Genomic DNA, 14723 nt, shown 5'->3' with positions numbered 1-14723 from the left:
CTGTGTGACCAGAAGCAGGCCTAGATGGACCCTTGGGCTGATCCAGCCTCAGGGCTCTTCTTATGACCTTAATGGGACAGGGCCTTATCAGCCCTGTCCCATTTCTATTCAAATCACCCCAGATTTATCTAGGGTGACCCTATGAAAAGGAGGACTGTATCTTTCAATACAACAGTTGTATTGAAAAGGAAATTTCAGCAGGTGTATATTTGGGGAACCTGGTGAAATTCCCTCTTCATCACCACAGTTAAAGCTGCAGGAGCCCTGCCCTCTTTTGAATCTGGTCACTCTAGTATAGCTCCTACAGTAACTGTGGTGATGAAGAGGGAATTTCACCAGGTGCGACATGCATACAAATGACGCCTGCTGAAATTCCCTTTTCTATGCAACTGTTAAAGATACAGGAGCCCTGTCCTCCTTTACAAAGGGTCACCCCAGATTTATCCATCCATCCAATTGCGCCCTTGATTTTTGCAGCGAGCCAAGTGGATTTCGCTTTGAAAGGGTTAAGGCTAGCGAGTTACCCGCCGTAGAGTGGCCCGATGGGAAACCTACCGCCGCTTCAGCCGAGCGGCCTTTCTCCCCTGGAGGAGAAGCGACTGGCCAATCGCGGCGTCCCACCCCCACGTGCAGGTCGCGAGCTCTCTGAGGGAGATATGACAGGCCCTCTAGGGGCTGTGGGGGGGAAACGCTCTGCTTTCCGCCACCTGCTATTGGCGGCGGCTGAGTCAGGTGGCCGCCGCCATCTCCCGAAGCGGCCGCAGTGGCCCCTTGCCGAGGAGGCTGGTAGGACGCCGTCACGGCTGCACGGGACGCGGAAGGAGGATGGCGTTGGCAGGCAGGCGCCGGCGGCCGGTACGGGGCTGCGGAGGGAGGCGGGCCGGGCCGGGCCGGGCAGGGCAGGCGGACTTCCCGCTGAGAATGAACCACCGAAAGGAAGACCCGGGCTGGGTTCGGACGACACGCTCATCGACGGGGTGGGTGGGTGGCAACAGGAACAGAGAGGGAGGCAGCCCTTGATTAGCCTGTGGTCCGAACACAGCCCGCTTTCTCTCGCGCGAAGGTCTCCTGCGCACGCCCCGCTGACGTCCTCTTGGATGACCTTGCGCAGGAGAAGCCCCCGGCGCGTCCTTTCCTCCGTGATGTAGGTCAGCTCGCTTTCTTTTCTCCTCTTACTCTCTTCTTCTTTTGTGATCAGCGTCCTCCTTTTACGCCCTCGCTTTTCGGGATTTAGCAAGAGGGGTTGCTTTATCCGCTGACCTTCTGTTAAAGCAGCGGTTCTCAACCTGTGGGTCGGGACCCCTTTGGGGGTCGAATGACCCTTTCACAGGGGTCGCCTAAGACCATCGGAAAACACATATTTCCGATGGTCTTAGGAAACTGTATTGACTGAACTATGTCATGTATCATCTTTTGTATTATTAAAGCTATTGTTATGTATTATTTTCATTAGCAAACCATCCCATGACAATGGATCGTGTAGAGAAGAACGAAAATAGTTTTATGGTTGGGGGTCACCACAACATGAGGAACTGTATTAAAGGGTCGCGGCATTAGGAAGGTTGAGAACCACTGTGTTAAAGGAAGCCAGATTCCAGCTGGACATCAGGAAAAACTTCCTGACTGGTAGAGCAGTACGACAATGGAATCAGTGACCTAGGGAGGTTGTGGGCTCTCCCGCACTAGAGGCATTCCAAGAGGCAGCTGGACAACCATCTGCCAGGGATGCTTTAGGGTGGATTCCTGCATTGAGCAGGGGGTTGGACTCAATGGCCTTGGAGGCCCCTTCCAACTCTGCTATTCTATGATTCTAAGAACTCTTTTTTCATTTATATTTATAATCAATGCTGGTTATAAAGCCCTATATGGCTCGGGTCCAAGTTAATTGAAAGAACGTATTCTCCCTTATGAGCCTGCCCGTGCTTTAAGATCTTCTGGAGAAGCCCTTCTTTCAGTCCCACCATCTTCACAGGCGCGCTTGGTGGGAACATGGGAGAAGGCCTTCCCGGTGGCTGCTCCAGTGCTCTGGAACGCTCTTCCTGGGGAAGCTAGGCTGGCTCCCTCCTTGATGGGCTTTCGGAAGTAGGGTAAAACTTTTTTGTTCCAGCAGGCCTTTGGGGAATAATCTGGCCCTCCATCTATGTTAATGTCTTATAATTTTGTTGTGTATTTTAAACGTTTATGGTTTTCCCCCCCACCCAATGTATGTTTTAAACTTTGTAAGGTCGCCTTGAGGCCCAGCATTGGGCAAAAGGCGGGATACAAATAATAATAATAATAATAATAATAATAATAATAATAATAATAATAGTAATATAATATTTCAATGTTATTGGTCTTAGATGTGGGGGTGATGATAGATGAAGTGATTGTAAAAATATTGTGTATATGCACACATTCAAGGGTTACTGACATATTTAAAAAAGCACCAACGTAAGCACCTTTTATTTGTATCAAAGAGGATAAAAGATGTATTTGACCTGGTAAAGAGTCCATTAGTTTTTCCTTTAACATAGCATTAAAGAATTTGAGGGAATATAAAAAATGCCTGAGCTGAATTGTTACTTGAGTACCTCGCAAGGTGTGTGAACTAGCTTGCTAATTTAGTTATCTCTTTGATCGTCTACTTTCAAAACGTGAATGAAATGTGGAAAGGTGAGTTCTTGAAGTGAACATGGGAGGAATCTTAACTTACATTACTATAAAAGAATGTTTTAAAATTGTGCCCTTTGAAGGAATCCAGAACAATGGCGAGATTGTTTGTAATTCTAGGATATTTATTTATTTTATTACATTTATATACCGCCCCACAGCCGAAGCTCTCTGGGCTGTCTGTGGGGCCAGAAATTGTGAGCTTTGTGATTTGAGCTTATATTGTTTTAATGTACTCTTATTGATTCGTATGTACATTTGATTAAACATGTGCAGTTTCATTTCACCTCACTTGATCTCGTGTACATGAAGGGTTTGCCCCAGTAGCAACACATCATCTACATGATGCAGCCGCCACTCCAGAGTCATCTGAGGGCAAACCCTGGAAACTCCGCTCCAAAAAAGTCGGGCACTTACCCCGATTTGGCAGCAGAGCCCATGGTGCCCCCTGATTGGTCACCATGCCCCCCCATGCCTGTAAAAGTAAACAAAAAATGGAGGGGAGAGGAACGGGACTGTTCCTCCCCCCCTTTTAATTTTATTATCTGTATTTCTGCAGCTGCAAAGACACAGATAATAAAAATAAAATAGGGGAGGAATGGGCAGCCAGAGGGAGTAGAGTCACTTCGCCCCGAGTCCATGCCTGCTCTCCTTGCGTCCTCCTCTGGCTGCCTTGTTCCTCCCCCTCCCTGGTTTTTAAAATTTTTATAATTATCTCCGCAGCTGTGGAGATACAGATAATAATTTTTAAAAGGGAGAGGAACAGCCCCGTTCCTCTCCTTGCCCCATTTTTTTTTAACTTCAGAAGAGTGGAAAAGTTCACACTTGCGTTCCTTTCCATGCAGATGCCGGGAAGGGACGCAAGGGCGGGAGCAAAAACAGGGGCCTCTTCTTTGCATTAATGTTGTGGTCCTGGGTATTAAGTGGGCAAATAAATGTAACAGCAATTTTAACAAAAGTATCATTTGTGTAATGACATTAGAAATACTTTTATAAAACATCTTCTAGCACCAGCTATACATTATCATTATGAAAGACTTATTTTTGCAAAGTCTAACTTTGAAAATAAGTTGCCAAGATAGCAGTGTAGAATGACTTTATTATACCAGGAAGAAAAGCTCTAAAAATAACTGCAGTTGAATCATAAGACACACATTTATTTATTATTTATTTATTTATTTATTACATTTTTATACCGCCCAATAGCCGAAGCTCTCTGGGCGGTTCACAAAAATTAAAATCATCATAAAACAACCAACAAGTTAAAAATACAAATACAAAATACAATATAAAAAGCACAACCAGGATAAAACCACGCAGCAAAATTGATATAAGGTTAAAATACAGAGTTAAAACAGTATAATTTAAATTTAAGTTAAAATTAAGTGTTAAAATACTGAGTGAATAAAAAGGTCTTCAGCTGGCGACGAAAGGAGTACAGTGTAGGCGCCAGGCGGACCTCTCTGGGGAGCTCGTTCCACAACCGGGGTGCCACAGCGGAAAAAGCCCTCCTCCTGGTAGCCACCTGCCTCACTTCCTTTGGCAGGGGCTCACGGAGAAGGGCCCCTGTAGATGATCTTAAGGTCCGGGTAGGTACATATGGGAGGAGGCGTTCCTTCAAATAACCTGGCCCCAAACCGTTTAGGGCTTTAAATGTCAATACCAGCACTTTGAATCGGGCCCGGACCTGGACTGGCAGCCAATGAAGTTGTAAAAGGACTGGCGTAATGTGATCTCGCCAGCCAGTCCCTGTTAGTAAACGGGCTGCCCTGTTTTGTACCAGCTGAAGCTTCCGGACCGTTTTCAAAGGCAGCCCCACGTATAACGCATTGCAGTAATCCAAACGAGAGGTTATCAGAGCATGGATAACTGTAGCTAGGCTATCACTGTCCAGATAAGGGCGCAGTTGGTATATCAGCCTAAGCTGATAAAAGGTGCTCTTTGCCACTGAGTTCACCTGTGCCTCAAGTGACAGTTCTGGATCGAAGAGCACCCCCAAACTACGGACCCGATCCTTTAGGGAGAGTGCAACCCCGTCCAGGACAGGGCAAACATCACCTCGCCGGACAAATGAACCACCCGCTAACAGTACCTCCGTCTTGTCTGGATTGAGTCTCAGTTTGTTAGCCCTCATCCAGTCCATTACCGTGCCCAGGCACTGGTTCAGAACAGTCACTGCCTCACCTGGGTTTGATGAAAAGGAAAGGTAGAGCTGGGTGTCATCCGCATATTGATGACACCTCAGTCCACATCTCCGGATAACCTCCCCCAGCGGCTTCATGTATATGTTAAACAGCATAGGGGATAAAATAGAGCCCTGCGGAACCCCATGGCTTAGGAGCCACGGCACAGAGCAATAATCCCCCAGCACCACCTTCTGGAATCGGCCATCCAAGTAGGAGCGGAACCACTGCAACGCAGTACCTCCAACTCCCAGCTCAGACAACCTATCCAGAAGGATACCATGGTCGATGGTATCGAAGGCCGCTGAGAGGTCCAGGAGAACCAACAGGGTCGCACTCCCCCTGTCTCTCTCCCGACAGAGGTCATCCCACAGGGCGACCAAGGCAGTTTCTGTTCCAAAACCAGGCCTGAAACCCGATTGAAATGGATCTAGATAATCCGTTTCATTCAAGAGTGCCTGGAGTTGTCCTGCAACCACCCGCTCAAGCACCTTGCCCAGGAAAGGGATATTAGCCACCGGCCTGTAGTTGTTAACATCTTCCGGGTCCAGATTAGGCTTCTTCAGGAGTGGTCTAATTACCGCCTCTTTTAAAGACGCCGGCACCACTCCCTCTCTCAAGGAGGCATTTACAACCTCCTGGACCCAGCCGGCAATCCCCTCCTTATTTGATGTAATGAGCCACGAGGGGCAAGGGTCAAGCACACAGGTGGTCGACCGGACTTGGCCAAGCACCTTGTCCACATCCTCGGGCCTCAATAACTGAAACTCATCCAATAAAACTGAGCCGGACGGCGCTCTGAACGCCTCTACTAGTGGTGCTGCATTAAGTGTGGTGTCCAATTCATGACGAATCTGAGCGACTTTATCTTCAAAGTGCCGTGCAAACTCGTCACAGCGTGCTACCGAGGGTTCAACTATCTCACGCCCTGGCCCAGAGTGTAACAGGCCACGAACCACTCGGAAAAGCTCCGCCGGACGACACCGAGAAGACGCAATGCTGGTGGAAAAGAACTGCCTCTTTGCCACCCTCACCGCCACAGAGTAGGCTCGATAGTGAGCTCTAGCCCGTGTTCGATCAGACCCAGCACGAGTTTTCCTCCACCTGCGTTCTAGCTGTCTCCCCTCTTGCTTCATCGCCCTCAGCTCAGATGTATACCAAGGAGCTGACCGGGCTCTGCTCAGAGGGAGAGGACGCTTGGGCGCGATCGTGTCAACCGCCCGAGTCATCTCTGCATTCCACAGAGCGACCTGGGCTTCGACAGGAGCACCGGCCATATCAGCAGGAAAATCCCCCAGAGCCCTCTGGAATCCATCGGAGTCCATTAGCCTCCGGGGGCGGACCATTTTAATAGGCCCCCCACCCTTGCAGAGGGGAAAGGCCGCCGAGAGTCTAAACCTCAGTAGGAAGTGATCCGACCATGACAAGGGGGTAGATGTTAGTTCCCCCACTTCCAGATCACCATCCTCCTGTCCAGTCGAGAAAACCAGATCAAGTGTGTGCATGTGTTGGGCCGATGACATGTTGAGACAGCCCCATGGTTGTCATGGCAGCCATGAAGTCCTGAGCCGCTCCGGATACAGCAGCCTCGGCATGGAAGTTGAGATCCCCCAGAACCACCATCCTGGGGGTCCTCAACACCAGGTCCGAGACAACCTCCGTCAGCTCAGGCAGGGAGACTGTTGGGCAGCGGGGTGGACGGTACACCAGCAGAATCCCTAATCTGTCTCGAGTACCCAACACACAGTACAAACACTCCAGACCAGCACTCGACTGAACAGGAAGCCTAGAGAGGGAGATTGTATTCCTATAGACCACGGCAACCCCCCCTCCCCGGCCCTCAAGTCTGTGCTGGTGCTGCACCGAGTACCCAGGAGGGCAGAGCTGGGTGAGAGCAACCCCACCCAGTTCACCCACCCAGGTCTCAGTGATGCATACCAGGTCAGCCCCCTCATCCACAATCAAATCATGGATGAGGGAGATTTTATTCTGGACTGACCTGGCGTTCAGCAGCAGCACCACCAGACCCGAGAGCAAGCTGATATGGCCACCAGGAACTATCCGGTTGGGGTAGGAACCAGAAGAGGGAATAGCTGTAAGGAATCTATCCCACACAAAAAGACAGTTGTCAAGACTGGTGGATTCCCAATGTGTTTTCATGCAAGAATAAATATGACTATTTCCCCCTAGATACAGATACGTTTGCAGCAGAGTGAGGATACGGTCAGAAAATATATTTGACGGAAGGGGAGAATGTATCACACACAGTATAGCAAAAGCTTCAAAGTACAGCAAAAGCTACAAAAGTAGGAGTGAGTGAAGTTAATTTCAGATACGTTGAATGTCTCACTTGTTCTTTATTTCAGTGATTTTAACATTAAGATGTTATGTAGAACAAATTTCTCTTAATTGTATGCTGTAAAATCAGACATGTGACCAAGGCTATGTTTGGTGGGCACGCCCCCTTGGTGCTGGGCACGCCCCCTGGGGCCGGACATGTTGGTGGGCACACCCCCTTGGGGGCCAACCATGTTGTCCTCCTTTTTGGTTTCCAAAATATGGTCACCCTGATTTAGGCTTTTAGCAATAGAGCCTAATTGGTGGGTGGGTGGCAATAGGAACAGAGTGGGAGGCAGCCCTTGATTAGCCTGTGGTCCGAACACAGCCCGCTTTCTCTCACGGGAAGGTCTCCTGCGCACGCCCCGCTGACGTCCTCTTGGATGACCTTGCGCAGGAGAAGCCCCCGGCGCGTCCTTTCCTCCGTGATGTCGGTCAGCTCGCTTTCTTTTCTCCTCTTACTCTCTTCTTCTTTTGTGATCAGCGTCCTCCTTTTACCCCCCCTCTTTTTGGGATTTAGCAAGAGGGGTTGCTTTATCCGCTGACCTTCTGTTAAAGGAAGCCAGATTCCAGCTGGACATCAGGAAAAACTTCCTGACTGGTAGAGCACTTACCCTGACTTCTTTGGCAGCAGAGCCCATGGTGCCCCTGAACAAAAGAATGGGAGCTCTAAGAAAAGGAACTGCAGGTGTTGGCAAAGCAGAAGGAAGAGGAGACCAGGTTAGAGGGGGAGCGGATCCAGCTGCAACAGGAGCAACTTAAAGCCCAAGAGGAACAATGCAGACATTATTGCAGCTGAGACAGCAGCAACCAGCTAAGGTCACCCCCAAAGCCTTCACAGCATACACCCCAGGAGAAGACCCACAGGTGTTCCTGACCACCTTTGAACGGGCAGCGCAGAAGTGGGGACTGCAGGAGGGTGAATATATGAAGTTTGTGCCCAATCTAATCAAAGGGGAGCTGGCAGAAATTTATAATAGCATGCCAGAGGGTGGGGCTGTTACCTATGCTCAATTAAAAGAGACTGGGTTTAAAAGGTTCAGGTTGGGTCCTGAGTATTTTAGGAAAAAGTTCAGAGGGTTAACACCTCAACCTGGTAAATCTATGGTAGAGGTAAACTTAGTGGAAAAGGTAAACTTGTGGAAAACAAAACATCTGTGGTAGATTATGTGCTGAATCTTAAACAAACCCTGGATACACTCTGGAGACTGGTTCAAGCGAATGTAACCAAGGCCCAAAAGGTGCAAAAATTCTGGTACGATCAAACTGCACGCTCTAGAGTATTTGAGGTAAGGGATCAAGTAATGATATTTCTCCCCCTGTGCAAAGGCAAGCTCAAAGCTGCTTGGGAAGGCCCCTACGTAATTAGAGACAAAATGGGTGATTTGATATATGTGGTGGTTAAAGAAAAGTCTGAGAAAAAAACTAAGGTGGTGCATGTAAATATGATAAAGCCATACCATATAAGAAGTGGAGTGGTTTTAAAAGTGCATAAGGTCCCTGAAGAAAATATGGAGCAAGGGGAAGAAGAGGTATTGGACATCTTAAGCCCCTGGTTAGAAGAATGCAATCCAGACCATGGTCAGAACCACTCACCCCTGGTGACAGGAAAAAACATACTGTCAGTATCAGAATTTTCTGACGTTTTTCAAAACAAACCTGGAAAAACTGATTTGACTGTACATAGCACTGACACAGGAGACAAACCTCCAATAAGGTCACCCTCTTATCGAGTCAGTGGAAAAGTGCTGAGTATTACGAGAGATTTGTTCCCCATTTTGTTGTAATTGTTGGACCTTTGTCTGATTTAACAAAGAAATGTAAACCTGACAAAATTGTGTGGACTGATGAATGTCAGGAAGCTTTTGATAGACTAAAAGATATTTTAAGCTCAAGGCCTGTGTTAAAAGCACCTGATTTTGAAAAGACCTTTATCGTAGCTACTGATGCCTCTGAAATTGGCATAAGAGTAGTGCTGCTACAAGACCATGATTCTGTTAAACATCCAGTAGGAAGCTTTTACCAAGAGAAAGAAACTTGTCTACTATACAGAACGAATGTTTGGCAGTGGTGCAAGCTCTGGACAAGCTCAAGCCTTAGGTTTTTGGACAAGAATTTACCTTATGGACTGATCACCATGCATTACAATGGATTCAAACAATGCAAAATACCAACTCAAAGCTCCAGAGAAGGTCCTGGAAGTTGCAGGAATTTCAGATGAACATTGAGCATGTGCCTGGGAAAGAGAATGTCATTGCAGATGCCCTTTCAGTCAAGACTGTTGCCCTTTTGATCATGTTGGACATTTCACAATTCTCTTCTGTAAAAGAAAATTGTTCCACTTTAAGAGAAGTGGGGGAAGATATGAAGGTTTGAGGCCTACACAGGGTTGGGTTTGGTTTGGTTTAAGCCTGAAGGCCTAAAAATCTCCTGAGGGGAGAAGGGCATGCCTGAGTTTCATTTTCTCCCTAAAGGAATTAAGTTTCATTTCTCCAGTTTTAGATCATTTGATTGTATGTTTGAGTTCTGTGGGAGAGTATATAAAGGGGTGGAATTAACTGTACACACGAGAGTGAGAACTACAAAGAGAGCTGCAGAGAGCCACGGAGAGAGAGACTCTGAAGAACAGCAGCCACGAGAAGTCTGGAAGGGCTCTAGGCCAAAGCCTACAGGTGAAAGCGTAGCTAGGCTAGAGGAAACTGTGGTTTTACTTCTTTTATTTGCATTATAAATCCCTTTTGAAATCTAAAAGCTCTATTTGAGTAAAAACCTTTGTTTATGTGATTTTGCCATTTTATATAACATAGTAAAATAGGTTGTTTAACACCTTGTTGTCTGGAGGGTTCTTTACACCTAAGGCCTAACCCCACATTACTGAGAGGAGGAGGTAAAAGGTAGAAACTTGACATCTGATAGAAGAGAGGTTTCTTAAAGAGGCAAAATATCCTTAAAGAGCTGATCAAGGGGTCCAGGTGAAAGTAGGACCGCAACAGTTGGACTTGGGAATGTTACTGCAGTGATTCCAAAACATGTCTTTGACTCCCGAGACTCGGTGGCTTCCCCTTGCTGTCAGGAATCCTGCAGGGCTAGGCAGGTGTATCTCTGTGCACAGCGTGCATAAATGCATTGCATCCCCCCAGGGTACCTGCAGCATACAGGTTCTCCACTTCATACATGCAGCCTATTGTGGGGACAAACACTATGCTGGTGCACAATTAAAATAACTTATTTGTATAGCTCTTTTACCAGCTGCTGATTAGGTGTAGTGTTTTAACACAGAGTTAACGCTTAGCTTTTCTAATCCCGATCATAGAACCTAATGCAAATGAACGGGTTGTTTATCTGTCTCATTTATTACTACTAGTAATAAAATTCATCCACATGAATTTCAATATTCATGTGGATGACCCTCAAGACGCTGCAGCTCTATGATTTTGCTCATTATCTTCCTCTTATGATCTTAAGCTTTGGTCTGATGCCCCCACACTTTCCCTTGGACACTGTTTGGATCTTGTTCTCACTCGGAATTGCTCTGTTTTGGACTTTTCTACTGCTGACTTTCCGTTGTCAGATCATCATCTAGTTTCTTTCACGATTACTCATAATCCTCCTCCTTCACATCCTGTTTCTCGCTCTTGTCGTGACTTGCAATCTATCAATTATGAGGCTTTTTCTCAGTCTCTAGCCTCCTCTCTTCCTTCTGTCTTTTCGGCTGTCTCCTTGGACTCAGCTGTCTCCTTCTTTAATTCCTCCTTATCTTCAACTCTTGATAATCTTGCTCCATCTACAAGTCGGATAGTTCGTCCCTCTCAACCCCAACCATGGCTCACCTCTTTCATCCGCTACCTTCACTCTTGTTCCCGGGCTGCTGAATGCCTTTGGCGTAGGACCAGGGACTGGGCGGACTTTGTCCATTACAAATTTGTTCTCTTCTCTTTCTCTTCTGCCATTTCATTGGCCAAACAGCAGTATTACTCTATGTTGATCCAGTCAAATGCTATGCATCCTCAGCGGCTCTTTGCGTCCTTCAATTCTCTTCTGAAGCCTAATCCACCATCTCTCCCCGCCTCTCTGTCTGCTAATAACTTTGCCTCTTTTTTCAATGCTAAAATCCAAACTATTTGCTCTGATCTGGCCAGCTCTGCTTCTCTTCCAGTTCCTGTTCCTCATCTGTCGGTTCCTCCTGCAAATTTCTCTACATTTCCTTTGGTCTCAGCTGATGAACTTTCCACAATACTGCGCTCTTCGAAGCCTTCCACTTGTTCTCGTGATCCGATTCCTTCTCGCGTCTTTATTAATCTTATCCCTGCTATCCTCCCTTCCTTGCTTCATATTATTAATTCTTCTTTGTCCTATGGTTCATTCCCTTCTGCTTTTAAACACGCTACAGTCTCTCCGATTCTCAAGAAACCTACTCTTAATATGCTATATCTGTCTAACTATCGACCTGTCTCTTTGTTGCCTTTTGTTTCAAAGATCCTGGAGCGTGTGGTCTACTCTCGCTGTCTTGATTTTCTTTCTAGTAACTCTGCTCTGGATCCTTTTCAAGCTGGATTCCGTCCTTTGCATTCCACTGAAACAGCCCTTACTAAGATTACCAATGATCTTCTTATTGCCAAGTCTAAAGGCCTTTATTCCGTTCTTATTCTCCTTGATCTAACTGCAGCCTTTGACACGGTTGATCACAATCTTCTTTTAGATTCCCTTCATGACCTCGGATTTTGTGGCTCTGTCTATAACTGGTTTGCCTCCTATCTAGCGGGTCGCTCTTTCAGCGTGTTGGCTAACGGCAGCTCATCTTTTCCCCTTTCAGTAGGGGTTCCGCAAGGCTCGGTGCTTGGCCCGTTGTTGTTTTCTTTATACATGTTGCCCTTGGGTAATCTTATTCAATCTCATGGCCTCCAATATCATCTGTATGCCGATGATACACAATTATATCTTTCATCTCCGGATCTTTCTCCAGATGTTCACAATCGTATCTCGGCATGTCTTTCAGATATCTCAGCTTGGTTGCTTCATCGTCGTTTGAAACTTAATATGGCAAAGACTGAATTGCTCGTTTTTCCTCCTAAACCTTCTCCTCATCTCTCATTCTCTCTTACTGTCAATAATGTTACACTTACTCCAGTCAAGGAAGCTCGTAGTCTTGGCTTTATATTTGATTCCTCACTCTCCTTTATTCCTCATATTGAGGCAGTAGCTAAATCCTGTCGTTTTTTCCTGTATAATATTGCCAGGATTCGATCATTTTTGTCTGTCTCTTCTGCCAAGACTCTTGTTCATGCATTGGTTATTTCTCGGTTGGACTACTGCAACCTTCTTCTCACTGGCCTTCCTTCTTCTCACATCAGTCCATTGGTTTCTGTTCACCACTCTGCTGCTAAGATCATCTTCTTGGCTCGCCGCTCTGACCATGTTACTCCTCATTGGCTTCCAATTCACTTCAGAATCCAATATAAACTTCTCCTGTTGACCTACAAAGCTTTTCACTGTCTAGCTCCTTCCTATCTTTCCTCTCTCATCTCACACTATTGCCCCGCTCGTGCTCTTCGCTCCTCTGATGTCATGCTTCTCACCTGCCCAAGGCTCTCCACTTCCCTTGCTCGGCTTCGTCCATTTTCTTCGGCTCTTTCAGAACATTTGAGAACTACAAGTTCAATCACAGCTTTTAAAGCTCAGCTAAAAACTTTTCTTTTTCCTAAAGCTTTTAAAACTTGAATTGTTCTGACTTTTATACTGCCTGTTTGGTGCATTCTCTTACCCTCCTTATTGCTTTATTATGATTTTATTAGAATGTAAGCCTATGCGGCAGGGTCTTGCTATTTATTGTTTTACTCTGTACAGCACCATGTACATTAATGGTGCTATATAAATAAATAATAATAATAATAACTAGTAATTATTATAATCGTTTTGTTTATGTAAATGGTTTTTACTACAGCATTGTGTGCAGGTAACAATTAGTGTCTGTGAATGTGATGTGTGTGTTGATGCAAAACAACAACTATGTATCATGATGGCTAAGGTGTATTACTCAAAACTGTTAATTATCCCCATGAAAGAATGAGCATGCATTTTGGGGAACATCCTAGATTTATCATTGTCATTAGAAGCCCACATAGCACTCTTCGCCAATATTGGCTGGCACATCAACTATGCCTGCTCCTGGACAAAGATAGTTCAATTACAGTGATCCATGCATTGATAACCTTGAGGCTAGACTACTGGAATGCTCTCTATGGTGGGCTGCCCTTTGAGGCTGGTTTGGAAGATGCAGTTAGTGCAGGATGCTGCAGCAAGGCTGTGGAATGGAGTGCCTTGCCATGCACACATAACATTCATGCTGAGAGAGCTACACTTTGCTGCAGAGCTCAGTTCAAGGTATTATTGACATACTAGCTCATATGCCAGGAATTGCTCAGGTCCATGAATAATGTTTATAACATTTATTTGTTGTAAATGTCTTTGGTGGCCATCAGGTGCCCATGTCCTCTGAGAGGTGCTTTCCTCTTCTCGTGGCTGATGCTGCTCCTTAACAGAGCATCCAGGAGTAGCATTGCCAAGGAGGGGAGGTAAGCAGCTGTCAGTGGACGCACACAGCTCCCGCCAAGCCCTGCTGGGACTGCCTCAGCCCACACTTCTCCCCCATAAAGTGCTCCATCAGGAGCCTGTACTGAAGGGTTGGGACTGGGCCAGGCACTTGCCCTCCTTCAGCAAGCCTGTTTCTGCGCATGCGCAGAGTGCTTCCCTTTCCTCCCTCCTTCCCTCTTAAGGGTGAAGGCTGTGTGTGTGTTTCCCTCAGTTTCTGAGAAAACCGATATCAGGTCAGGGTGCTTTTGAGCATATCCAGAGTTCGGCCTCTCAAAGACATGCTGTTGTATCTAGTTATGATTTTAAAACCACACATGGCAGGTGGGATGAGGCACCGCAAATGGATGCAGCCCATTTATGTGGGTTGTTTCCTTTTATGTGGAATTGGGTTGACTGACTTTAGGAATCACAATGGCTGCCAAAGGCCAGTAAGTCTGGCCTTGCACCCAAGGCATGCTGGGAGTACCGCCCAAGGCATGCTGAGAGTTGAAGGTGTGAACCTAAGTTTTTATTAAACTCTTTAAAAATACTTAAAACCCCAAAATTCACGCTTTTAGATTTTGTTCTGATCTATTTACATGAAGTCCTGTCTGGGTGTTCAGCATTAAGGCAGTACCATATGTGGAAGTGGATAAACATTTTGGGACATACATGACACACACATACTTTCTACTTTATAGGTAGAGATAGTTCTAAATAACTTAGGACCAGGTTACCTGAAAGATCATCTCCCTCTGTATAGACCTGTTAGACCACTACACTGTTCAGGAGAGACCTTGCTGTCTGTGCCACACCTTAGAGCAGAGCTTTCCAAACTTTTCATGTTGGTGACACACTTTTTAGACATGCATCATTTTGCGACACAGCAATTCAGTTTTACTAGCAAACTGAAGGTTAAACTAACCCCTTATAAGAGATACGGACACATACATAAATTGTAATAACAAAATGTATGGGGAC

At 46.2% G+C, this 14723-nt stretch overlaps 1 protein-coding gene across 5 annotated transcripts in view; it reads left to right on the top strand.

Moving 5' to 3' along the window:
* Positions 1–746: 746 nt before the first annotated feature.
* Positions 747–14723, top strand: part of ST3GAL5 (ST3 beta-galactoside alpha-2,3-sialyltransferase 5) — a 49484-nt gene continuing 35507 nt past the window's right edge. Inside the window, exon 1 of one of the 5 annotated variants that reach the window (XM_063125948.1) lies at positions 747–855. Coding sequence is in view for 3 of the 5 variants with exons in the window: in XM_063125946.1 (XP_062982016.1) it covers positions 9619–9844 (226 nt within the window). In the remaining 2 variants the exon portion in view is untranslated. Of the gene's footprint in view, positions 856–7505; positions 7607–8169; positions 9845–14723 lie in introns of those variants that run through there. The other 4 variants (XM_063125949.1, XM_063125946.1, XM_063125947.1 and 1 more) reach the window with 4 other exon arrangements.

The sequence above is a fragment of the Elgaria multicarinata genome, chromosome 5, assembly GCF_023053635.1.
Source record: "Elgaria multicarinata webbii isolate HBS135686 ecotype San Diego chromosome 5, rElgMul1.1.pri, whole genome shotgun sequence".
In the NCBI taxonomy this organism is placed as follows: Eukaryota; Metazoa; Chordata; class Lepidosauria; order Squamata; family Anguidae; genus Elgaria; species Elgaria multicarinata.
The sequence above is the reverse complement of the archived record's forward strand: the minus strand, read 5'-3'. Positions and strand labels throughout refer to the sequence as shown.